This window comes from Pagrus pagrus (assembly GCF_965226575.1).
Source record: "Pagrus pagrus genome assembly, chromosome: 20".
Classification (NCBI taxonomy): domain Eukaryota; kingdom Metazoa; phylum Chordata; class Actinopteri; order Spariformes; family Sparidae; genus Pagrus; species Pagrus pagrus.
In genome coordinates, this window is record NC_140207.1 from 10,304,310 (window position 1) to 10,331,659 (window position 27,350).

A 27,350-nucleotide genomic window follows, 5' to 3' on the forward strand; every position below is an offset into this window, starting at 1 on the left:
TCCAGATACATTCGACTACAATCAAAAATGTAAATCAAGCCTTACACATTTGAGTCAACACAACTTTAAATGAATTTTAACTTAACCTAATTTGAGGAAACAAGTTCAATAACCTTAAGATATTAAGTTGGATGAACAACTTATTTGAATTAGTTGATTGAACTACATCTATTCAACTCATGATTTTAAGTGAAAAGACTTCAAGTCGGAAGAACTTGTTTTAAAGTTTTGACAGTAAAAACTAAGATGATGAAGTTAAATTGACTTGAAATTAATAATAAAACATGTATATTTATGTTAAGTTAGTGAGAAAATCTTAGTTGATTCCATGAAATTACTGTATGACTTTTACTGTGGCCGAGAAAAAAACTGTTCAACCCCGCTCTCAAGAATCAGCAGGAGCAGCTTAGCTTAGCATAAAGACTGGAAATATCTTAAAACGTCAGAAACAGCGTGCCGGGCTCCGTCCAAAGATAAAGAAGACTGCCTATCAGCAACTCTAAAGATCTCCAAAAAACACGTATCTTGTTTGTTTAATAATTTAAGGATGCCCAAATGATGGGCCACTGGCCAAAAGTAGCCTATGGTATTGTATTGTCGATTTCAGAGGATAATGGCCCTTAATAATGAGGGATCCTACTTATTTTAAGAGTATTTAACGTCACAAACATCAATCGATGTATGACTGTACCGCTGGATGCTGGTGACCAGACGACAACAAGGGGAAACAGCATTAGTTTTCTCTCACTTACACTCTGGTGAGCTTGATTTTGTTCGATCTGTTTGTGCCCATCTATCAGTGAGTTTTTAGTTTATATTTTCCAGAGCGTCATAAATCAAGCACACCGTGGTTATTGCAGTAGAGAGAGGGTTTGTCTCCATGCTGGTGGTGGTTGATCTTCTCGCAGTCGAAGGTCTACAGAAATCGTGACTGGGAGTGAAGAAGGGGAGAGTAAACTGAAAACAACAGTGTGAATAGTGGAGGGTGGAGGAAAGTGAGACAACGCAAAGAGGAAGAGGAGGAGGAGGAAGTGGGGAAGTACATGCTCGCTTTTATTAGTGTCATCAAGAAACAGGGCAATAGGAAGTGATTCAATAATAACTAGGTGATCTAACAATCTTCATAACAGTGGTGTCATTATCATCAAGATCATAAATAAAGGAGGCATCATAATCATTATTGAAGGACTGTGAAGGGGAGGGGGGAACAATGGTGGATATCAATAATGACAGAGGGCAAACGTACAGTGTTGACTACCGACAGGGAGACAAGGAAGTGATGTCATGATCACGACATTCAAATGATTGTGAATCACAATAAAACAGGACTGAATGTGAAATCTGATGAAATGGCACATTACAGTAAATCATCATGTTTTAGCCCATTTGCAACAAATTATGCGTACTTCTACTTCTACTCTAAAAATGTGAGGAGTGAAATAAACCGTGTGTTGGTCTTCTCTAACGTTAGCATGTTCAGCTAACTAGCTTACGACCTTGGGGCTTAGCGAACACTTAGCAGAGATGTGAAAGTTGTCCAACGACACCACCATGTCTTGATTTTCATGGAGGTTATGTTACCTGGTATCTAAACAACCTAATTGATGCAGGGCTGCAGAATCTAAAAACTCTGATGATGCAGATTCCCAACGCACTTGAATGCACCAACCTGAACACTTAATACATGCAACGTCTTGACTTTCTGTATCTCAAGCATGTTTCAAGCGTCTGAAAAATGCTTTTAAAACGTAATCAGCTGGCGGTAAAATACACATAATTTGTATTAAATGGGATGAAACATGTAAAAACATTCATTTGGCGTTTTTAAAGACATTCCACGCTAACTTAATCATTTCTTTTCTATGACTTAACAACACAACATGTCTGAAACTATCGTCTTTGGCTTTCTTTTGTCAAGTAACGTTAAAATTAAGTCACGTAAAATGAATTAACCTCTCTGCAACTTCGCACAAACAAACACTAAAATTGCAACAGTAACATTTTTGAGTGGACATGATGTCACACAGTTAGATTTGCTATCTTTGGACCAAATGAGCACATATTTATGATTATTTTAAGTTACAAATCATAACCACACTCTTGGATTTCTCTCTGAACTGTTGGACGTTTCATTTCAGATTCAGCACCTCTAGAGTTTATATTCTACACAAAACATCTCACACACCCTCAGGCCTTTTTCTTCTTCCTGTGACTGTTTCCAGTGCTTTTTCATTTATACATATTTACGACAAGATTTGGACCGCTTTTATTTTTTCTTGCCGCCCGCCTCGTCAGGGATGAAGACACTTACGGTGAAGTCCGCGCTCTCTGTGCCGTACTTGTTCTTCACCAGGATGCTGTACTTGCCAGAGTCCGACGTGTTTACACCGGTGATGGTGAAGCTGGCGAACTTGCCCGACTCGAACTTGAGGATGCAGTGGTCGTCGGACGTGATCTCTCTGTCGTTCTTCAGCCAGGTGACCTCTGGCACGGGGTCACCCGAGATGTTGCAGGTGAGATTGAGGGCCTGGTAAGAGGACAGACATCATATTATGAAATAATAACAATAACATTTAGGCATGTAGAGTCACTTCAGTGTCTTTCTTGAGGACAACTGAACACGACACATGACATAATGTCTCTCTGATACGGTTATCGTGCCGTCTAAGGTGTATGATATCAGAATAAACAGACAGTTTACCTTGCCCTCCTGTATAGTGACCACATCAGGCAGGCCTCCTGCTACCCGGGCACGATCTGAAAGAAACGATGTTCAAAATATTTACAACAAATACACTTAATTTTTAAGACACTTACAAAAAGAAAAGTGCTTTTCCATACAATAAACACACTGTGAAGAAAAAAAATTAAGAAATATAAAAGCTTGAAAGGGGAAAAAGCAAATTTTAAAAGTAAGTCATCAAAAGTGCAACTATTATGTTGGCAGTTAAAGGGTAATTGCAGTATTTTAAAACCACTTATTTATTTATTTTTACATATTTCAGGGGTCTAAATGACTGATGGCTACAAAAAGTTTTGGAGTTGGTCCAGTATCACCTCAGCTGGCAGCTGAGAAACAGGCTGCGATGGCTTCAACGTCCTTGATTGATTGATTTCTTTTATTGTCATGTCATGCACACAAACTGCCTCACCTTACTGAGGTTACAAGACACCAAAAGTACAGTTGCAGCATTCAAACAATTATTCACATTTAATTTCATTAGAAAACTACAAGTTATGTTGCAGCTGGGTCATAAACAAGATATTCTGCCTCCTCTCAGAGGTCGCTCAACAAACAGTCTGAGTGGCATCCTTGTGGGAAACTTCAACAGTCAGTAAATTCACTGAAAAGTGCTTGTTTTTGCCGCTGTGTGACTTCGGTGTTAAAAAGACTTAGTTCAGATTCACACAATAACACAAAGAAACTGACCAATCGTAGCAGCGTTAGACCAGCAACTCCTGTGTTCTGTAGGGTAAAATTATTGTTTTTCTCAAGGGAGTCTGACGGCTTTGGAGAGGGCGATATAGTGGCTTCAGTTTCTTGTCTTACTCTGTAATATAACAAGAAGGTCAACTCCGTAGGGATCCTCTCCCTCATGTCAGTGGCAAAAACAAGCACTTTTCATAGACATACTTTAACGGTCGAAGTTGCCCTCAAAGATTACGTTTCAGCCATCGCAGCTCACAGCGTCACCACATTCAGACCAAAAATCTGCCAGCCACAAAGCCACTTTGAACACAATCACTTACTTCTCTCTGCAATAGCAGCAGCTCTGATGAGGTAAAAACAAAAAAGAAGGAACAACAAATTAGGTCAAAGGTGCTGAGAAACAGAAGTGAAAGTTGAGGCTTTGTCTGCATGTTTAGTTCCTTGTGTATTTCCTCGAAACAGAAAAACAACAGGTTAAAATTACGAGCAGCATGCATGATGTCATGTCGGCTAAATGAAGCTAATAATGTGATCGTTATCTTGTAGTCGGTATCTTACTTGAGTCTCTGGAATTCTGCAAAAGCGTCGTCGAATGCTGCAAAACAAAAGAAAAAGGTTGAGTCTCAAAAGGGCTTATTGGCCAAGAGAGCATGAAATTCGTCATCAAATGCCCTAAAAACACTTTTAAAAGCCGAACTGCTCTCTGAAAAAGTCAAACAAGCAACTTGGAGCTGTAGCACAACAATCATTATGGTTGTGAGAGATGTTTGTAATATACTGATGGTCTCACCTTGACCAGACAGCTCCACAGTCCTCCTCAGGCCACCTTTCCCGTCGCTGAACTCAATGGCGTACTTGCCCATGTCTTTCTCTGTGGGCTCGGAGATCTGCAGCCACAGCTGCTCCCCGACCACACCGCTCTTTATACGGTCAGAGAAGGCGATGGCCGAGTCCCTGTCGGAGAGGCGATACAGACAGCTCAGTGACGTGGAAATCACACTACAATAAACCAATTTACTTTTTTCTTTTTAAGTAATCAGCTTATGTGCAGAGGTCAGATTGGCTGTAACTCATTTGTTTAAATGCCAAATGTGCACAACGTGCAGAACGTACTTGTAGTGCCATGTCACTTGGAGTAAATCGTTATAGTAGCTGACGAAGGTGTAAAGTCGGATGCCCTGATCTGTGCTTGTGATCTTCAGTGGTGTGGAGGAGTTAGCTGCAAATGAAATAACATTCATTTAGGGTAAAATGCAAATTTGAAAAGAATCAGGGACCATATTATACAGTGACAATGTGTTTATCTTCTTACCGATAAAACTGAAAACTTCATTCATCAAGTCTTTGAAACCTAGAAGAAAAAATACACAGTGATAGATTTTCAGCAGTCTGGAGATAACTGGGCATAAAGCCTTTTGTGGCTCCAGAGGAAGCTGCATGCAATCTGATAAATTACCTTTACTGTTACCCTTTAATGTGTGACTGTGACTGAGAGGTTACCTTGATCTGTCAGATTCAATTTGGAAGTGTCCTTTCCTCTGTCATCCTTCAGGACGACCTCATACACCCCAGAATCCTTCTTGGAAATCTGACGGAGAGAACAGGAGCGTCAGACTCAGTCGTAAAAGCAACGCTGAACAGGAATATGATTTGTATTCATCTGAAAAGGCAAGCGTTTTCTCTTCTGCTAAGGGTGCTGCAGAAAACATAGATATGACACGAAAGCAAAAAAGCCGACGGACAAACAAACAAACAAACATCAATTAACGACAATCAACTAAAAAGCATTCTCAAGGCAGAACGGCAAAACCAGAAGCGGCCGTTGGCCCGTGACGACAACAGATAACTGTTCCCAACTTTTAGTCTTCTCCAGATTAGGCTGTCGGCATACTCTGCTGTGTCTGGAGGGGAGTCGCGCTGAAATGGGACACATGTGACATCATGTTTATACGTGTTAGGCTTCCTGGAGGGATGTCATGACACTGAACGCCACTCGGACAGACGTGTAGAGACGATACAGTGAGATGGGAATGAGTTAGAAGACGCAGAATGGAGAAGAGGTTAGATGAAATTAAAGAGATGAAGACAGGAGAGTTAGAGAAGAAAGTGATATCTGTGTGAATGAATGGCATCGTTAGGTCTTTAAATATGATATGTTAAGTTTATTTTAATGCTGGTTATTTGTAACAGAAGTTTTTAGGAGTTTCCAGCTGTAATTAGTAAAAAAATAAATGTTTTGTCGACTCCATTTTTTTTACTCCAACTTACTCAATGACCTCATCTTTTGGACCAACACTGAGGTGAGAAATGCTCCAGAAAATATGAAGGCGCCGTATATTTTTGGACTTGAACAGAGCTGTGTGTTTACATTCATATATGCAAATGAATTCAGGGACAATAATACAGTACAGAAATATACATATATACATGAATCCACACGTCACACAGGGTTATTTCCTCATGTTTTACCTGCGCTATTTCCAGTTTCAGGACTCCCTCGGTGAAGCCGAGGTGCTCGTCAGCTTTGATCTCGCGTCCGTCTTTGTACCACAGCGCTGATGTCTCCTTCTTCATGTTGCCGACCTGAAATGCGACGAAGTGACAACACTCTGAGACAGTGTTTCTTTAAAAGAGTGCAGGGCGTCTTTCTTTAAAAAATCTTTAAAGCTCTGTCTCACCTTGCATTTCAGCACAACGCAGCACTCTGGTGTCACCTCATAACCCAAATACTCGATAAAGTGAGGACCTGGAACAGTCAGAATAATGAAAATCAGAACAAAATCAATTCCAGTCCAGTTGAAACATTACCTCAGTCAACAGAACATCAATCTGCAACTATTTTGATCATCGGTTTATCATTTTAATCATTTTTAGGCTATATTTTCTGGTTCCAACTTCTCCAGTATGAGTAATTTCCGCTTTTTATATCTTTTAAGAAGTTTGGATAGTTGGCCAGGTATTTGAAAGACATCACCTTGGGCTCTGGGATACTCAAATACTAAAATCATGACATAAATACTCATAATAGTGTGTCATACCTTGCTTTCTGTGCCATTCTTTCCTCTGGAACTCTGATTCCTTCTGCAGCTCCTTGAACACTGAAAATATAAAGAGTAGGCACACAATTACAGTATCATGTCGTTATGTTATCATATTATCATCTGATTGTTATGACAGTACAGGAATATAGCCTGACTGTTAGTTGGTAGAAACTGCTCAAGCTGGCTTTCTGAGCTCTCTTAGGTGTTTTTACTGCCCCCCAGTGGCCAGAAGCTAGAGCTGCAGAGTTCTGCATCACAGCTGTGCATATTAAACCTAATTTAGGTTTTTGAAAAGGCTGATATAATCTCAATATATCCACTTTAAATAATTTATATTTCTTATATTTCTAAGTATTTTCCTGGACTTTTATGGCTTTATTTTCATAGGACAGTTTAGAGATGACAGGAAACGGGATGGGAGAGAGCGGGGTGACACGCAGCAAAGGGCCACAGGTCAGACTTGAACCCGGGGCCACTGCAGCAAGGACAGAGTCTATGTACATGGGACATCTGCTTTACCATCTGAGCTAGCACAACTCCTGAAATTAATTATATTTCTATGCCAAACACTAAATATAAACTGATTCTCTATGGGTTTTATACTCTATAACAGTCGTTTAACTAAAGAAAACTCTCCCTGAAGCTTCCTTCTGAAGGAAGAAATGTAAAATTATCAGTTATCTTATATCCCCACTTTAGGATTCTTCTGGATTGACCGAACATACCGTCTCCTATCAGTACCAAGCTGGACTGGTTGGTGGCCTTCCCATCCTGCAACTGGAAGGTGAAGGTGCCCTCATCAGCTGGGGTCAGAGACTCCATGATCATCTCAATCACACCGGTGTTCTTGTCAAAGTTCATCTTGTATTTCTGCAAATCAGAGAGAAGACATTTCAAACAGAATTCATATATATATATGAATGAATGCAAATTACTGAGGATTCATTTCACTTTTTGTTCACTGACCTCTCCCTGAGAGAGTTTATTATCATTGAAGACGTAATCGACGATGCCGTTAGCGGAGATCTTCTCCGCCTGCAGCCAGAAGCGAACTTTACCCTTCTCCAGCAGCTCCACAGCCAGCTCTGACTTCAGGGGGATAACTAATTTGGAAGAGGAAGAATAAAACAGTTTTGGTCCATGACATACTTAAAAAAAACAGCAGCGATGTTGACACGTGATGCTGAAACACTCACTGGGAAATTTGTGGTCGTGACTGATCACCAGCAGCCTCTTCAACTCTGAAACAGACGAGAGGAAGAGATTCACAAACAGAACAGCTCTTAAAACGTGTGATTTTCTTATGGACTTCGACACCTACCTTCCTCAGAGAGGGTGTAGCTGGATGAAGCACCATCAGTGTGGGTCACAAGACATGAGTAAATGCCAATGTCCTCCTCCCCGGGGGTATTGAAAACAGCTTTGGACCTGCAGGGAAACACAGTGTAAGAGTTCATAACTAAGAACTGTGAGCGATGGCGTGTTGATCAGAGAGTCTCAGTGTCGTCTCACCTGTTTGCCTTGGTCTCTATGGTCAGGCGGGATGACTCTGTCATGTCCTCGTAGTTCTTGGACCACACAAATTTGGAGTCTTGGGTTATTTCAGAGCATTCAAAGTTCAGGGAGATGACACCGTTATCATCGACGTCCACGACTATCTCCTTAGTGCCTGAAACCCGGAGAAGGACGTGTTAGAGCTTGAAACAATTAGCTCGCAATTCACCAGGAGTTGACTGTTTTTCTCACCTGGTTTGGTCAGAGCTGGGACCGGCTCCGTCACATCCGAAGTCGCTCCAACACCGGCTTTATTCTGAGCGCGCACACGGAACACATACGTCTCTGCTTCCTTCAGATTCTTAATCTGGAGAAGAAAAGATAACCAGATTACAGCTGCTGTCACACGCGTGTGAATGATTCTCTCAGCCTGATGATGGCGACCTTGATGTACGTCTTCTCCGTAGCCTTAGTGTTGACTCCTCTCCACGCCTCCTCCGGCGCCTCCGCCTCCTTGATGTCGATGTAGAACCCGTTGACCGGATCGCGGCCCTGGTACACAGGTGGTTTCCATAGCAACACCAGAGAGTCGCTACGCACCTCTCTGATCTGCAGGTCGTACGGGGGTCCTGTGGTCCAAAACAGAAGTACACGGGGCTAAAACACTGTAGATCAGTAAGTTTGATAATGTTGCCTGCACTCTGCTTTCTTGATTTCTTCTGTCTTCCTCAAGTAAAGTTGAGGATGTGATATCAAGCCCGATCCACATATCGGCCTTTCACAGATATATTGAAGATATATTGTCCGATAAGCACTGCTATGAAAACTTTTATTACAAAACTTAAAGCAGATACTACAAGATACCAACCTGGCACGGCGATGGTCCACTCCTCACACAGGAAGGTGTCACTGGGCAGTGATGGGATGCCGACGCCTGCCATGTTGGCTGCCCTCACCTGGAACTGGTACTTCTTATTCTCCTTCAGGTCACACACCTGAAGACAAAGGGACATGAAGACAGAACCTTGCTTAGGAAATTGCCCTGAACCCAACTATATCTGGGTTGAAATTGAAATCAACTCACCCTGTAGGCCCTCTCACTGACAGACTTGATGTTGGCTTCATGCCACTTCCCAGGCGCGCCATCGATGACCTCACGGTAATCCACAAAGTAGCCGGTGATGTCAGCACCGCCGATGAAAGTTGGCTGTTTCCAGCCCAGCACCATGGCGTCGCGCACACACTCCAGGACACTGATGCCATAGGGTGGAGCAGGAGAGGCTGCGATGACAGAGGACTACAAATTAACAACATGATGGCTCGGCAGGGGAACAGGGTGAAGTAATGGGAAACTGAAGCACTACAATGAGGTGATACTTTTAATTTCCAACCTTTTTTTTTACACCTCAAGCCAGCTGCTTTGATTCATCAATAATCCTTGTTCTTTGAAATACTCATAAAATTGCATTTCATGAGTTTGTAGATGGTGTTGAGCTTCAGCGTCACATTACTGAGAGCCGTTCTGTTTACAGCAGGTATTACTACTTACTGTCTTACAGCCAAGAATGACATCAATACTGGATTAAAGACAATAGTGAGTGAAAACCTGCTGTAACCAACAACACAATGCACCTTCAACCTTTTATATCAGGCATTGGTATTGTTTGCTTAAAAGAATAGTTTGAGATTTTGGAAAATAAGAAAAGACCGATACCACTCTCATGTTTGTATGCTAACGAGGCAGTTAGCTAACATTATGTTAGCATGTTGTATTTTGTTTGTTTAATCTGTACAAAGACCGAAGAGTCAAAACCTAGCCTGTTGTTAGAGGCTTACACTAATGTTAGCCTGTTGGAAAAAGACAACAGTGATGTTTACCTGTTGGAGAAGCTAAAACTGATGTTAGCCTGCTTGAGAAGTTGATATCGATATTAGCCTGTTGGTGAAGCTAGCACTAGTGTAAGCCTGATGTAGAGGCTAACACTGATGTTAGGTGCTGGTAGGTGATTTTTTTTCTGTTACATTTAGACCGAGCCAGGCTAGCTGTTTCCCCCTGTTTCCAGTCTTTATGCTAAGCTAAGCTAAACTAACTGACTGTTGGCTGCAGCTTTGTATCTAACGCACAGATACAAGAATGGTATCAATCTTCTTGTCTAACTCTTGCCAAGAAAGCAGATAAGAATGTTTCCAAAAAAATAAAACTATTCCTTTGTACTATCAATTAAAATGTATAAAATGGTTAAATATCACATAAGATTTGTGGTAAGAAAATGTCAACAAAGGCCGCAGTGATTTCTGGGACTTGGGTGACGGTGTGCCTGTGAGCAAAAGGTCTCTCGAAAAGCAGGATCACGTAACATGATGATAATAATTTGACCTGTCGTACACAAATAGTCAGGTGAACATGACACCCTCCCCTATTTAGGGGTGGAGAAGTTGGTCAAAGTGCCCGAGAGCTGGACATCTGAAGAGGTACACATGTAGTGCACTACCAAAAAGGTCTCAGGTCACAAGTGTTCTGCTCTTGTGTTGGTTGGATGACCCACTTTTCAAGTACAGGGTGTGATTAGCTGGCTCCTGCCATGACATACTTGTGTGTGTGTGTTTGTGTGTTAAAGTGCTCTGGGTACTCGATGTGATGGCAGGTCCTGAGGTGGCAGGTGACTGATGCCGAGCCACCGAGAGAGAAGAAGGTTGTGGGAAAGTGGTGACCAGCAAAACTATTGACAAGCGTGACTTTGTTGAGTTAAAGTTTGGTGTTGTTGCACAGTGACTTACCTTAAAGAGAAGAATACCAGCAGAGCACTTCAACAACTGATAATTATATGTAGAGTCAGGGTAAAATACAGTGGGGGGAAATTTTATGGAGTTTTTGTGGTTTGTTTTAGATTTTCCATCTCTGACCGGTGCTCACCTGACGACTCCCTCCTCGGCCTCGCTTTCTCCCGATTACCAGAAGCACCTACTGACAACTTACGTGCCTGTTTGGTCTCAGGCTTTTTGACTGTCTCTACAGCCTGATCCTGAACCTCAGCAGGGACTGGATCTAAGTGTGCAGCTATGTCAGTAAGTGAGTCAGAAACTGAGTCTGACACAGACTCTGAGATCAGGTCTTTTGCCAGGTCAGGGGCCCAGGACACGCTGCCTCTCTTGCCCCCTTTGCTTTTACTCTCTGCGGGGTTGGTGAGGCCTGAGCTAGCAGCCCCGGCCCCCTCCCTGGCTTCAGTGTCAGTCTGAGCTTTATTGCGCTTTTGCTTAGTGTCAGGGGGGGACTGGACAGTTTCATGCGTGCCCGTCCAGCGTGGCCTGTGCTCGGTTAGTTGGCCCACGTTACCCCCCGGCCCCATCTCCGGCAACACACCATGAGGAATGCCGCCCCCTACAGGAGTTAGCAGAGAAAAGCATAAGAGGTTTTTTTCAAAAAAACATACATCCACAAGATCATTTAGAGAGCAAAAAGAAGTCGGGCAGAAACACAGAGACAGAAAGCAATATTCAGTTCATCAGCAAATACAGTAAAATGTCCTCATCTGACTGAAGAGGAAATGAAGACAAGATGACCAACAAGTGGCATCTGTGTGAGGAGGTGAGTACGCTTCATTTGGGATTATGAAATATGCAGGTGAGTGAAGTAGAGCAGCCAATGAGTGTTGATGTGCAGGCTTTGCACCAACCCTTACTGAAAAAACACTGTACTTTAGTAGCAATGCCAACGGATTTAATCTCCAAGACCTCCACTCAAAAGATTAATGATTTATGTGTTCAGATTGTTTTTGCCTGTTGGAGAAGCTAACACTGATGCAAGTCTTCTGGATTAGCCAACACTGACGTTAGCCTGCTGGAGAAAGTAACACTGATGTTAGCCTGTTGAAAAGGCTAACAGTGATATAAGACTGTTGGAGAAGCTAACAATGATCTTAGCCAGTTGGAGAGGTTAGCACTAATATTAGCCTGTTGAAGAAGCTAACACTGATATTAGCCTGTTGGAGAAGCTAACTATTGCCTTATTAGCCTACCTAATTACTGCCTACAAGACTGCAAAAAAAAATCCATTGGCAAGTGTTTTTCATGAGGGAAAACAGAGCATGCTGCTCAGCACAAAGCTAGCCAGTGAATGAGTGACATCTAGAGGCTATGTTATGTTATGTTCATGTTAGGTCAGAAAGAGCATCTGATAATTATCACAGGAGCTGGATTGGTCTGTTTGGGACATTGTGTGTTTTTTATATGTGTAAAGAGTTTTTTCTAAAGGAAAACAATGGAAAAGATGTTTCATCACAGGGCAGATTTTCAAATAGGAAAATAGTCCCAACTGTGAGGAGCTGAAATTATATTGGAATTGCTCATCCATCAGTTATCAGTCATTAAATATGATATCATGAGTCTGAACTTAGTGAGCTCATTGCCCTGTCTTTCTCAATCACACTACATGGCACTAGAATAAAGCTTCATTTCTTGTTGGGGAAAACCACCAAAATGGAACAAAAATAGCCCTAATTATCTTATGCTGGCCAAATACAAATTATATCCACCCAATCACATGAAAAGTAGGTCAATCTGACAACAACTGTATGACTATGATGTTCTGTGTGTATTTTTAACCCAAACAGAACAATACCAATGCCAGGTTAGCTTTTAAGAGAGAGGTTAGGACAGAGAAAGTCAGGCATTTTAGGGGCACCGGTGGGGGTGGGAGAGGCGTGTGTGTTGGTACCTTTAGCACCATGTGGGGGGTTGCCGACACGTCTTGTGCCCAGGATAGGTAAGGGAAAAGGGGGTTGGTGGTGGTGGTGTGTGACATTGGACTGGTTTGTAACGCCCACTGAATTGGGTCGTAATGACCCAAATTAGAGGAAGTCTACAAGTCCTGACCCCGCCTCAGGCTGTGCAGGGGAGGAGGAGGAGGAGGGTGGAGGGGGGTGGATGTGACTGGACAGGGAAGTGCGGCACGTAACGGTGCAGAATAGGGTGACAGAGTGGAACCATGGTGGAGAAAGTGTGGGAGTGTAGATGATGTAAAGAAGTGAAGACAACAGTGGCAACCTACAACATCATCACAAGGAAATTAACAACAATGATGATTTCTCTCTAAAATAGTCGAAAAAGTAGCTTTTTGTTTATTTCAGTCTGTGGGAATGATATAAAAAGTGCTAAATTCAGTTAGCACCATAGATAGCTCAAATATTTACTGTGAAATTGAATATTATTATCCTATGAGACCTCAGATGTACTCACCAATAGCAGCCTTCACCTCTACAGCCTCAGACTCCGGGGAGAACTGGCTGAGTCCTGCTGCGTTCACAGCCCTCACCCTGAACATGTATTTCTCTCCAGTTGTCAGACCGTGGCAGATGAACCTGCAAATTAACCAGCAATACATGTCTATTTAACAACTGGCTTTTTATAAACCTCAGATGAAAAGAAAGAGGAGTAATTTTACCTGGTGCCATTCACAGGCTTGTTGTTGCACGGCTCCCACACATTGCTGTCCACCATGCTCGCCTCGATGTAGTAACCGATCAACTCTTTGGCCTCATGTGATGCTTCCCAGGACACAACCACTGATGTGTCTGTGTTTCTGGTTGGGACAACTTTGCTTGGGGCAGATGGGATATCTGTTGACCAGAAAATTTGGGTCATTATCCAAAAATGTAACGTTGCTGCTGTTACGATGCATGTGTGCATGTTTGTGTTTTCTAACCGAGCTTGTCGCCAACCATGGTGGCCTCAGTTGGGTCAGATGGCTCGCCGACACCGGCAGAGTTGCAGCAGCGGACACGGAAGCTGTAGGATTTCCCCTCGGCGAGATCAAACAGTGCAAAGCGAGGAGACTTGACTGGTATCTCTGTGTTCACCCTCTGCCAGCTGTCTGTGCCTGAGACACACTGACAAACAAGGACGCAAGGTCAGCTCTCACAGAAACACTGGCATGTAACAATTGTAGTTAAAGGTATACTATGCAAGAAAACACAAAGTATATACTCATACGAAACTAATCCCACTCAATCATCAATTCTGACCCAGTAAAACTGTGCTGCTCACTGCATGTATTTTCTTATTTTCTTAGTATTTTGCTGTGTTGGGGGCTCTCCGTTCTCACTGCTCTCAGTCTGTTATAGAGGGTGGGGCTGAGCTACACGCACACACACACTCAGGCAGGGCAGAGAGCAAACCAGCGGACATGATGGAAGTGTGCAGTTTGGCTGCATTCACTCAAAATCTGGATGTTATTCAGAGGTGTGGGCATAATTATTTGTGCTTAAGAACCTAACTTAAAACAAAATGATCAGAAAATAGTGTTTTATTTATCTGATTTTCTGTTTTGTTCTCGCTAACACTGCTCAATCAGAAGGGGCCAACTTTGAATGGTCTGTTCACCAACAGCAACAACAAAATCGGGCGTGGTATACCTTTAACAGGTTGTGGTGTGTAAATAGGTTTAATTTACCTTTTCCACGTAGTACATGACACCTTCAAGGACTTTCCCTGCAGGTGGATTCCAGCTCAGCACCACATAGTTCTTGGTTGCTTCTGTCACCTGCAGCTCAAGAGGTCTGCCAGGAACAACGCCCTCTGATGGTAAGAGATAAAGAATTAGGTCCCTAAACACATCAGCCAAATGGGACCTTGATGCCACTGGCATAATTCATGGTGTTAAAAATAAGTTTCCTACCTGCTGGCTCCTCCTCTGTGACAATGATTTGTCCGGTCCAGGGAGCAGAGGTACCTGGCAGTTGTTTATTCAAGTTTTAACATGTCCATATTTTCAAAACATAACAAAAGGAACAATGTGTCCATGAAAGCTCTTAAATAGGACACTGGTTGCTGTATGGTACCTCTAACGCGGGCACGGTCCGCCGGGTCCAAGGCAGCCACCGGCTCGGAGACTCTGGACGGGTGGCTCATGCCGCTCTTGTTGACAGCACGCACACGGAAGGTGTAAGATCGGCCCTCCACCAGGCCGGTGACGGGGAAACGGGCAAACTTAACCGGAGTGTCATTGCACTGGATCCAGTGTTTGGTTCCAACCTCACATCTGGACACATAATACAGAATAAGTCTTACACGCTGAGGTTTTTATTCAAATGTAGGAATACCTTTAGTGATAAGCAGTGCTACAGGTATTGATCTGATATGTTCTCACTTGCCAGTCACCAATACTATACAGTCTGTTTTTCCTCTGATTTTTATTGATAAGGTGTTCTGTAGGTTGATCTATTTTTGTTGGTATTAATCCAATTTGGTTTATAGTTTTCAAAGCAAACTATTGTAGCTGCTTGGGGTCCCTTCATCCTTCGGTTTATCAGAAAAACTCTAATTCGAAATCACCTAATTTTTCATTTAGAGACACGTTCTTTTCACTGGACGGGATCAAAAATTGTAAACTGAATCTGAAGCTATCAGACAAATATAGAGTAGGAAGTACAATATCTGCCTCTGAGATCTAATAGAAATATAAATTTGATAATATGGAAATACCTTTTTTAAGCTGTGTTTGAGTAATACATAACAGCAACATGGCTGACCTGTCCACAAAGTAGCCCAGGATGGAGTTGCCACCATCGACAGCTGGCTGCTTCCAGGTGACGATGATGTAATCCTTGTTGGCATCCAGACAGCGGACGTCCAGAGGGGCACCGGGAGCTCCTTCAACCTCAGCATCAGAGTCTAACACAAACAGAAACACCGTCAGGATTATCAATATGAGCACACACTTTGAACAAGTCCCATTGGTTGTGTTTTTCATATTTATTCATCTTTGATGTGCCTGTAATGAACTGATTCTTCTGTGCCCTGTGCTGAACTGTGCTTCATGCCAGGAATGTTTCAGGTCCTTAAGTCAAACACAAGCCGAGAGCACTCAGTGGCAGGAGGACAGAATTAGCAGCAGCCCGCCCCGGAGTGAAAGGGGATAAGAGAGGTGACTCTTAAAGAAACATAAGGGTAAAGCCAGGGCACCTACTGTAGTGATGACTACACTACAGACAGCAGTTGCATCATTATTCACTCATGCATGTGTACAAATGTAGCCTCCATTTTACCACCTATGAATAAGGTATTTTACTCTGCTCATCGAATGACCACACGCGAAAATAAGGATAGAGGAGATAATAATAACCAGAGTGTGTTTGGACACAAAGAGCAGTAAGGAAACTGGGCAGCCTATTGTTTCTCCTTGAAGCAGATATTTACAGTATCTATCTGCGCTCGCAGCCAGACTCATTCCATAGCAGAGCTCTCTGAGAATAGCCTGACTGCAGCCAGGCTCATATAGCATTTTGTTATGGAGACTGTACCTGGCCTTTTCTTTACCGGGCGACCCCGAGCAGTACCACTGGGAACAACAGTGTCTATTTTCTGGCGTGTTCATACTCCAACATGAGGAGAAGCAGAAGCTTCAAAGGTCAGATTGTCTCTGAAGGCAGCAAAGATAAGCTTCACTGACCACTTTTTCCATGGTATTCAAACAGATGCCAGGGAGCTGACACTCAGTGGTGTCTCTATTAGATATATCCTATTTAAAACCGCTCACTCATACTCAAACACTTTGACTATTAAATGTGGTATTGTCATCATGTGCCAGAGGACGTGCTGTTGTGACTTTGACCTTGATCTGATGACATACTTGATAAAAAAACAAAGCTGAGGGAATCAGGTTGCATTAAAGATGTGTTGACTAGAACAGCAGCGAGAATGTCTGTGGGAGGATATTTTAGATACGTAACATTTTATAGAATTAAAGGCTTGAAGACACGGACACGGACGAGTCAGAGCCAGAGATTAGAGTCCTCCGAAAGAGTCTCAATGTTGGAGGCAACACTGGAACAAGATTAAGACAGGCCATCAAAAAAAACAACCATATAGGTTGACTGTGAAAGCAGTATTACAACCTATGTTTACATTTTTTGTTAGAAGTTATTACGGCAGTAAAGGAGGAAGTCGGGTGAAGTAGTATAAACAGCGACAAGTCCGAAAAGGGAGGAGGTTGGGTCAGACAGGCCCAGGACTTTCACCCAAGTTGGGGCTTAGATTTAAAGGTAGAAAACTTCCGAAAATTAGATATTTACCCCCCATAGCAGCCATCTTTACACAAGTTATAGTGTCTTCTAACTTTTTAACACAAGATAAGGTGCACCCACCTCTAACAAAGACATAGGCTGAGTAGGTTTCATATCCAGACTTGGTGGTAACACGCAGGGTGTACAGCCCCTCGTCCTCTTTGTTGAGGTGTGTGAGCGTCAGTGTGGCTCGATCTCCACTCCAGTGCATGTGGTACCACTTAGAAGCAGACAGCAGAACATCTGGGGAAAAGATGGAGGATGGCTCAGTAACATGAACTTCTAATATGCTAAAGAAAATGACATGCAAATTGGTACAACAATCCACATCTTGGAGTCGTCTGCTTACCGTCTCTGTACCACTGGACCTCTGGCTGGTAGCGGTGCAGGGCAGGGTAAATGATGACCGTACATCCCAGACTCATTGTCTCACCTTCTCTTCCAAATGAGACACTGAATTTATCGACAATGTGAGTCTTGAAGGTGATGCCATACTCCGACACTGGGCCATCTACAGACAAAGCAGGAGACAGTAGACTCAGATGACTTCATTCAACTCAACATGACACTGTGAAAGATACAGAATATGATCACATCAATAATCATATCCACAGAGCAAAAAACAAAATAAAAACATGACAATAAGCTATAGCGACATTTTTCATCCAGGCACAGGAAGATGGGGAAGAGGGAACAAACAAATACAGACTGAAAGCGTGACTCTGAAACTTCATTACAGTGATCACAACAAGAAGTGGAGGAAATACGACAGGTCGGTGTCATGCATCAAAAAGTGAAGCGCAATAGACGTGAAAATGTTCAACATTCAGTGTTTCACCTGTTGAATTCATTTAAAAAAAACACTTATACATACACAAGATAAAATACAAACACAAGACAACATAGACACTATCAAATGTCAGCAAAATGTTCCATCATTTAATGCAGATGCACCCGAAGACAAATCTTACGGCAGCGCAGTCGCTGAAAATCTTGCAGACGTTCCACCTCATGAGAACATAAGCTGACAGACGGCAGACTCGAAACATGGTCGATGCATACAAAGTGAAACTAAGAGGAGATTACTGTGTACTTTTAGTTTCTATACAGACAAGAGTGGTCATGCTTGGACACAGTTGACGTGGTCAGTGGAAACATCAAGTTCACTCAAATGTTTTCAAACCAGATTTTGTGACCCTTTTACCTTCAGTACTGGCCCCTGTATTGTTGCAGCAGCAGCATTAAGAAAATAAAGAAGTTGTTAGTGCCGTAGCAAGCGCTGTCTTTTCCAGCACCCGACCTCATCCCACTCATCACTGCAGGTCAGTTATGTATGAGCAGACATGAGTAATGTTAATAATATGAAATAATATTTTGAGAATGAACAATAAAAGCATGATGACGACATAAAAGCTGCATTACATTAACATAAAAACAAAAGGCTTTGTGTAATTTGAAATCATTCACTAACCTACAGAACATTGTTCCACAGTTGTTTAGCTTTGTGGAGCTTTTTATTCTCTTTTAGCTCATTATTTTGGATTTACAGCCAGAGAATGTGCTGCCCGTGAAATGTTGTTGTGTTTTATTTCTCAGGGCCACCACAGCGAGCTGATTCTCTCTGATAAAGCAGCTGTACAGTACATGCACAGTGCCAAAGAGCAGACAGACAGAGTTAGCAACTAGCTCATGAAGAGAATCAAAGATAGACAGATATGTTTTTCTCAAGAGTTGGTGGAGACCAAAACAGAGCTACATTAGCACTGTTTGCTAGCATGTAGCAAACCAGCATAACAACTTCATTCGATGAAACTATGTTAATAGTGGAAATAAAGTAATCAATGCAGCTTTAAATTCTCAATACAGCATCAAAAAACAGACAAATATAGTGTAGATTCACACTTACGTCTGGGTTTTGGCAGGCCCTCATCAATCTCACCCTTGAACCCTGTGGAAATAGCAGCAGTTGCTATTAATACATACATAGTGATGAACTACAGTAGGCATCTAATTGTTATGACACAATTCAAATTACATTTGGCCCTACTTTTGAGACCTATTACAAACTTTACACAGTGATGGTACTGATTTATGGTGATTGTCTTATGATTTTCCATAATTATGTGATCATGAAAGTTGTCTTTGAGAGTTTGTTTGTGTCAAGAGCGTTGAAAAGTGATGGTTTTAAGACTTGCTGAAACCTACTCTTAACAACGACGGAGGCGAAAGCAGACAGCTCTCCCTTGGAGTTCATAGCAGAGACCCGATACTGCGCTGTGTCATCAAAATCACATCTGAAAGAAGAGAGCATCAGGTGATCAATGTCCATGATACGCACATTCTATCTCTTAAGGATCTCTGTACAGTTCCCTTCCCCTACATCAACCTCAACCCTCTCAACCATGTAAATAATACCAACTATGTGAGCCCACGACTGTAAAGCGTCCCATAACTCTGGACCAGGAATACTCCGGCAATAAATAGACACCAGGGATGATGTCATCTGCACCAGGTGGTGTGGGTCTCTGTACATGAACGTATCTGTGGTGTGCAGTACTTGATAGAAAACAACAGTCATGCATTGTATATATTGTTAATATTGCTTAACGTTTGTTTTTGTATATAGTGTTTTTAACATTTTTGATCCTTTGGATGGATAGATAACCGTTAGCAACAATAGCTAGACTCATGGGGAGCATGCCTATGTTCCCTCAGCCCTATGTTCCTACCCTAACCACTTCCTCTTCCCTAACCCTAACCCTTCCTCTTCCCTAAACCCAACCCTTCCCTTTCTCTAACCCTAACCTCTCCCCCTTCCCTAAACCCAACCCTTCCCTTTCTCTAACCCTAACCCTAACCTCTTCCCCTTCCCTAACCCAAAAAGTGTGGGAACATAGGGCTGTGGGACCATTGGGCTGTGGGAACATAGGCATGACCCCGACTCGTGCTAATATAGGCTCTTTTTTACACTTAGTGCTTGGAAGAGCTGCCAAAAACAAAAGTGACTGTTGCACACCATATTGTGAAAGCGAGCCGTAAAGCTCCGACCTCATTGCTGGACAAGGGATTTAAAGCACAAATCGGAGAGAATGGTGACCGGCTCTCCGGGCTAGCTGACAGGCTAACCTTACAAGTCAAAAACACCGGCGTGATTATCAAAATAATCAACAACAACAAAAAAAAAGTATACACAAGCTGTATGCGAATTCCAGGACGTTCTTAACCCATTAGGGTGGTGACATTTTATGGATATTAAACTTTGGCACAAGATGTTTCAGTGGCTTTTTGGAGAAGCTAGACCTACCTGTTGATCTCCAGTGAGTGGACGCTGTATCTGCTCTCAAGTTTATACTTGCCAGGGCTGGCAAGAGGGTCAATTGCCACATTGTTTTTGTACCTTGTAGTGGGAGGCAGAAAGAATGAAGAAGATAGACCAGAGGAAACAGAATCAAGAGGAAAACGATAAAGCCAATGGAAACTAGATGTAGCTCAAAGGAATAGCAGAATGTAAAGGGGACAGAAAGGACAGATATATGGATACGTTATGGGTGGTGTGTGTCTGTGACCTACCAGACGACCCGTGGATCGGGCCAGCCGCTGACAGTGCAGTGCAGACGCACACACTGATTCTCCCACACGGTGTGGGAGCGTGGTTTAATCACAAACTCAGGGGTATGCATCAGGCTGTCTTCGTTCATGCGCTTAAAATGTTCCTCGTGTTCATGGATCTACAAACAGAACAGTCCTTAAGCTTTAAATCACTCAGGACAACTGAACCAAACCAAACCTTTACAAAAATCCCCATAATTTCATCAGGAATTCAAAATGCAAGGTTGAAGCAAAAACATACACAAATTCAGCAACATCCCACCAAATCTTTACATGCAACAAAACAAGTTTTAAATGTGACTGTTTGTCATTATGGCCCATGAATAGCCAGGGGCCCCGTGTAGTTGTGCATCCAGTGAGTCAGCCCATAATATGACAACACCAGTGGGACACTGCTTCCCTGTGTCTCAAGAAACACGATCTCCTAAGGAATTTGTCACTCAGTAGTAAGGCTATCTGGCAGAGTGGAGACAGATAAATACCGTTGGGGGGGTCTGTTGCTTTTATGATGCCTAATGAATGGTCTGATACTACTTCACATAATCACCCAGGGACATAAATAACTCCCTTGTGTAAGGATTCGTAGTAACCACTTAGCCACAGGCACTTCATGTTCATTAGCTGTACTGCAATTACATACGCAAATATGCAGATGATATAATTCTGTTATATTCTGGTGTACAAAGGAGTGGTCTGCTACTGTGATGCAACATGTAACGGTAGGCAGTCTGTGATGTCATTAAACAAAATCCAATCTGAGATGCCTTGAAGCAGGATGGTCTACGATGATGTCACAAGTAACAAAGGGTATTCTGTGATGTAATGAAACAAGATGGTCTCCTGTGAGGTCAAAAATAAAAAAATTTAAAATTAAAAAAAAGCCATTCTGTGGTGTCATGAAAACTAAATAGTCTACTGTGATGTCACAAGCAACAAAATCTAATCAATGATGTCATGAACCAGAATGCTCAACTGTGATGTCACAAATAGAATAAGCCTGTGATGTCATGACTGAGATTCTCTGCTGTGTTGTAGCCACAAAGCCAGTGTTACATCACGTCACTGATGTTATGTGATGTAAGATGTTCTGCATGACCATAAAACAGCTACGTGTATAATTCCCCCACTGACCCTTTTGTTCAGGGAGATGCGTTCGGCCGACCCACGCATGGCCTCCCTCCTGGAGATCAGCTCTGACCTCTCCATCTCCAGGCCACTGGTGAACAAATCCCTGCGAGCCATGTATGCAGCAGTGTCCCTCACCCTCGCCTGCTCTGTATCCGATAATCCTGTTGCAAACTCTTGACTAGGAGTTCGTTGAGCAGAGCCAGGGATGGACGTGGGGAGTAAGGCATATCATTAAAACTGAAATAACTTTTTGCAAAACATTCTTTGAGTTCCAGAAGAGTTCATTACCTGCCCCTGAAGATAGGCACTACATAGCCGATGATTTGGTTCTCTTTATCCACAGCCAAGTAAGTTGGCTTGGCTCTCTTTGGTACAGGGCTCAGTCGGCTTGCCTCCAGCCCAGAGTGTGAAGACACTTTAAGTCTGGGACATATAGAGTACCGTCAGCCTGGCACCCAGCCAGACAGTGCAGCTAATAACATAACATCAACATGTGGGTACAAAGCCAAGGTGAGGGAAGATGAGCTATAGATGAAGGTTCAGTAGGGAAAATAGTGAAGAGGATTTAGTTTTGGATATTAAACATTTTAACACCTCCACAATCTAACAAAAAAGACAATATGAATACTGGTTCCCCGAAAAACACAACACTTGCTGATATCTAGTATGATACTACAGCAACACATACCACCTGAGAATACACCTGACATTACAACACAAACAAACCCTCATACAACAATTATCTCTCTCTATCTGCTTTCGTTTAATTTTAGATTTTTGGCCAGGCACCAAACACTTTGTCCGTGGCAACACTATCTGCAGCACTGTGAGAGTTTGGGGTGGGAGCTCAGGGTATGAGATAACAAGAACCTGATAAGGAGGCAGGGGCAAGAAGGGTGACAGGGCAACTGCCCTCATTTCTCCCATATCAATCTGGGCCACTGCCCTTTTAGCTCTGACCATTTGCATTCTCTTGACTCTCCAGGATCAGGGGCATAATTACAGAAAATGTCCCTAACTTCTTGTCCTGTCTCAAGTGAAGTTTCGGAAAAATCCCATCTTCCAATTATTCTTTCCTAATGTCCTGTCACGCCTGTATCTGTGTCAGGACTGTACACCAGACTCCCTGTATCCATGACAACGGCTGTCTCACTTCACTCGTCACTGGCTAGCTAGATTTGCTCCGGCTAGTTGACAAGAAAAGATGGGTGTTTAATTTTAGCTTTGATAAGTCTGAGCACTAGCTAATCCTATCAGTGGACGGGAAGATAGATATTCATTAAGACATGTTCAAGGAAATTTAAGCAAGCGGCTAACCTCATTGTTAGCGTCTCTAACAGGCTAACATCAGTGTTAGCCACTACAACAGGCTAATATCCGCCATAGCCTCTCAAACAGGCCAAACGTCATTGTTAACTCCTTATACCGGCTTACTTAGGTTTTAGCGTCTTCAACAGGGTGATATCAGTGTTTGCATCTCCAAACGCTAACAACAGCGTTAGCCTCTATAAAGGCTAATATCAGTCACAGCCTCTCAAACAGCCTTACATAATTGTTAGCCTCCTTTACAGGCTAATGTTATTGTTACTTCTTTTACAGGCAAACCTTAGTGTTAGGGTCTCCAACGGGCTAATAACAGTGTTAGCTTCTACAACAGGCTAACATCACTGTTAAATTATTTTACAGGCTAACATCAGTGTTAGCTTCTCTAACAGTTAGGCCTACAGTTTGAGTAGCCTTTCAATCCTAATATTTCATGTTGTTCCCCATAGTCATTGTTATTGCCATACAGACGTAGTAGGCTAACAGTTAGTGGCAGTGATTTTGAATTTATGACAAGCTATTCTAACATAGGATTTCTCACTCTGTAACAGCTAAATTCCTATCCTAAAATATGATTATTTCTTAGTGCAGTTAGGACACATGTTTATCTAAAACCAAAAATCCTGACTGTCATCCTAAACTGAGTTAAGAGCGGATTTCAGACTTTGAAAGTTTCTGTAATGAGGCCCCCAGGACGGCAACAACTCCCATTAAAACTGATTATAATATGGGGAGCTTTGGTTTCATCACTTAAAACCATTAAAGTTTACCTCATATAACAAATCCAGTGTTCGTGATTACATTAATGTATTTGTCTCATCAATATCGTAACCACCCTGACTGTTAAATCATCACCACATCATAATTCTCCCTTTCTCACCGCAGTGCAGATTTGGTGGCTGGTGGGCTGCCCAGCAGCAAGTGTAAAGGCCAAGATCAGATGTTGTTAGTCAAACCTAAGCCCCTCTGACCTGTTCACACTCTCCAGGCCAGGGTATTTAAAGATTTGCCAGGCACTAAAAAAGATAGGATCGGCTGTAATTGGGTGTTTTGTTATCCCGCCCTGACAAAGCCCCTTTCTATTGATACATTATCACAGCGACATCAACTGTTTATTTTCATTCAGTGAATTTAACTACAGACACATACACCAACAACAACTCATTTGACCCAGGGATATTCTCTACTCAAACAGCAACTACACAAATTAGGGCAACAGAAATGACCACCGATGAACAACAACTCTCCTCATGTCTATTGGAAATAAAGGGACGCAACTAAGTTTCCATGACATAATAATGAATGTTAAAGACACCAGATTTCAGGAGGGTGAGATGGACACACTGCCACTTGGTACTTTCTCTTCAACACGGTATGCACAGGTCAAGACTCTATTTCAATCTACGTCATATACTGTAACCCAGCCAAGTTTCCCATCATATGTGTTACTTAGGAATATGAGTGTTAGAGGTAAAGGTTTGTCAGCATGCATAAAAGCAAACAGGGCACCCCCGAGCCAACATGCAAAGAGATTCAAGCTGTTAAAAACATGAAGAGTAGTGATCCTCAGGTGTGTGTGAGGGGTTTATCAAAGTGAAGGAGAGCAGGGGGAAAAATGATTAGCAGGAAAGATGATCCCAAAGCTGCGGCAGGAGGTGAACTTGATCAGTCGGGCAGGGAGATGGCATTAAAGGGGAGAGCTGGAGGGTTTTCCTGTGTGAAAGACTGATCATGAAGATACAATCCTCTTCTTCCTCCTTACCCCCTGCTCCTGCTGGTGGTGGAGGTGCTGCTGGCAGCGGCATATCTGCTGCTGGCAGCGGCAGATCTGCTGCTGGACTGGTACTGGCTCAGTTTAGACTCTGTCTCCTTGCTGCGGTAGCCACGGTCGTAGTGGAGGTGGTGCTTCTGGTAGAACGGTATAGATCCAGACATGGTGCAGGCCGCTGCCGGTACGAGCCCTGGGTTTCTGAGTTTCTTGCTGCCTATTTGTTCGTCTGCGTGGTTGGTTAGTGTTCAAGAGCATCATGACTTTCACTGAACTTTAAACATTACAGGTGTCATTAACATTAACAAGCTCGCCATGCTTTCATTTACTTCAACATGTTCTTTATCGTTGAACATGGATAGTTAATTTAGCTCTCAAGATTGAAAAAATAAACTGTACTACAACATGAATAATATTATAGAGAAATTATATTTATATTTAGCCAAAAACTGCAAATGATTTCCTTGATCAAAAAGAAAAGAAAACAGGTTAAGTCTTCTTTTAACCATCATGAAATCTGCAAATTCAAACCTGCAACATCAGCTAGCAAGACACGATATAGGATTCAGGCAATCAGGCACTTTTCTCAGCATGCTAAGACAGACATATGCACCAGCTACAACCTGTGTTATCACGTCGTATCCCTGCACGACAGTTGCCGTTTCCTTACCCTGGACACAAAGCCCCAAACTCCAAGCTTCAAAGGAAAAGATGGTCCAACTCCAAACTTAAAGCTTGTATCCCGGCAAAACCTACAGGTAGGTGCGTACAGGGCTGCGGTCTACACAACAAAAATAATGTTGGCCCTCGCCAGAGTGTCCAAGCAGCAGTCACAGCCTTATATGGTGAGGGTGGAGATAAATATAGCTGAGAGAAGAGTGCTGGGGGGCCAGGCAGCTCCCGTAGTGCAACACATTTATGGGTGCAGGTCTCTGACGATGAGCATTACTGTCTGATATGCAGGTAAACACAGACTTCTGTCCAAATTTTATGAGCATTGTTTAGGATTTTTTGCCTCCTTTATCCTTCTTACACATGTATGAAGTGTAAGCCTCTGAATGCACATTTTTGTTAATGAAGCACGATTAGAAACTTTTTGTTTCTAATCGTGCTTGTTTGTTCTTTATTTTGTTACTCTTTAGAAGTGAAAAAAATAAGTCATTGCTTAACTGTACAATCTTATAGCTCATTCAAAACCAATCTGATTTAATATCAATATGAGGTGCAGATACTGCTCTTCTCACTAGTAGCTGATAATTAATTGCTGTGCACTTGTGAGTACATTTCAATCAAAGATATGATATGTAACATTTCTGCATTAAAATGTCTAGAAAAAACGAGATCTTTGTTAATCATTTTGTCGAGTATATTTTCTGACATTGTCCTAAATGTTCAAACCCAGAGAAATCCTCATCTCTACTCAAGGTAGCGGTGAGATTCAAAAAACTTCCAGGAAAACATCAGCGAACGTGACTTAAAATAGCATGAGTAAAACTTAAATACATTTCCTCAAGTTGGACATTCATTGGCAATGGTGGCTGTTAAACAGTGAAGACAACTACTCCCATGATTCCACAGTGTACCAACATCTTTTGTTTTGTTTCGATTGAGGCCCTGGCAGCAGATTTCACACACTGTGCATTTTATGTTTTTTTGCAAGTTTTTGCTCTTTTACTAAGTAGTGCTGTGTGGTTTGCTTAAGCCTCATGTAACCTCACACGTAACACCAAGAATAATATTATCGAAAGAAGAGCTCTGGTGTCAGTATCTGTATCAGCAAACATCCAAAATCAATATTAGCATTGGATCAGAGCTGAGAAAAAGTGTATCCAAGTCCATTACACTGATGTGAAGGTCTTGCTGGCTCTGAGCCGACATCATGTCATTGCTGGATAATCTCCCGCAGCTTTTGTCTTGACTCTTTACCGCAGCAGTCTCAGCTGTGGCTGTCGCTAACTTTAGCTATGCTATTGTTACTTGATTCACATACAACAAATGCCACTTACTGTCTCCTTGTCACTCTCACTCTCATTTGTGGAAAGGTCCCCTCTTGTCTTCTCGGGTCATAAACAGATACTAAATAAGAAATAGTTAAATAAATCAAAGACTCGGACTCCAGTGCCAGATTTTTTATTCCTGCTTTAGTCGTTGCAGAGATGTTGCTGATAAAAACACACTCCTGATGCCACCATGACTCGTGAACCTGAGTTTACAAAAATTAGCTTGAAAATAGTCTTGCCTGTTTGAGAAGAGTTTGTCAGAGGCCATTCGGCAGGCAGATTTACTGTGGCTGCCGCAGATGTTTGGACCACATCCTGGAAATTGACTGCAGCACAAACACCTGGTAAGTTTCCATGGCAGACGTATCATGCCAATGAACACCTCCGAGCACCGCTTTGTTTCAAACATTCGTCCTTTTTGGCCCACCTCTGTCCCTCATGACACAACAATCAGCACGGCAACATACCTAAAATGTTATCTGAGGTGTCAACCTATTA

The 27,350-nt window shown here is 42.4% G+C and overlaps 1 protein-coding gene across 3 annotated transcripts; it reads right to left on the bottom strand.

The window, feature by feature from the left end:
- Positions 1-1,032: 1,032 nt before the first annotated feature.
- myom1b (myomesin 1b) lies at positions 1,033-25,657 on the bottom strand. Of its 3 annotated transcripts, XM_084340443.1 has the most exons (38): positions 24,847-25,056; positions 22,050-22,184; positions 21,765-21,939; positions 20,595-20,752; positions 20,329-20,421; positions 19,230-19,318; positions 18,931-18,972; positions 17,374-17,535; positions 17,106-17,267; positions 15,492-15,633; positions 14,802-15,001; positions 14,639-14,692; positions 14,414-14,538; positions 13,667-13,850; positions 13,406-13,580; positions 13,201-13,322; positions 10,880-11,344; positions 9,050-9,246; positions 8,834-8,960; positions 8,410-8,594; positions 8,218-8,332; positions 7,984-8,140; positions 7,793-7,899; positions 7,668-7,712; positions 7,438-7,574; positions 7,197-7,341; positions 6,469-6,528; positions 6,109-6,176; positions 5,900-6,013; positions 5,288-5,347; positions 4,931-5,018; positions 4,743-4,781; positions 4,544-4,649; positions 4,221-4,384; positions 3,989-4,025; positions 3,751-3,773; positions 2,702-2,757; positions 1,033-2,527 (listed from the first exon to the last, which is right to left on the bottom strand). In XM_084340443.1, the coding sequence occupies exons 1-38, from the start codon at positions 25,017-25,019 to the stop codon at positions 2,267-2,269; spliced, it is 4,947 nt and encodes a 1,648-aa protein (XP_084196569.1). In that variant the 5' UTR covers positions 25,020-25,056; the 3' UTR covers positions 1,033-2,266. The 3 variants fall into 3 exon arrangements, with proteins under 3 accessions (XP_084196569.1, XP_084196567.1, XP_084196568.1); XM_084340441.1 differs by lacking the exons at positions 10,880-11,344; positions 21,765-21,939; positions 22,050-22,184; positions 24,847-25,056 and adding an exon at positions 25,523-25,657; XM_084340442.1 differs by lacking the exons at positions 5,288-5,347; positions 10,880-11,344; positions 21,765-21,939; positions 22,050-22,184; positions 24,847-25,056 and adding an exon at positions 25,523-25,657.
- Positions 25,658-27,350: the final 1,693 nt, after the last annotated feature.

Bases quoted from the DNA above. Each gene is read 5' to 3' on its own strand.
- myom1b (XM_084340443.1), bottom strand. From the start codon at position 25,019: ATGTCTGGATCTATACCGTTCTACCAGAAGCACCACCTCCACTACGAC. The intron at 8,595-8,833 runs GTTGGTATCTTG...TTTGGACCACAG, and splicing joins GTGGACCATCGCCGTGCCAG to GACCCCCGTACGACCTGCAG. The intron at 6,014-6,108 runs GTGAGACAGAGC...GTCGCATTTCAG, and splicing joins GCGTTGTGCTGAAATGCAAG to GTCGGCAACATGAAGAAGGA.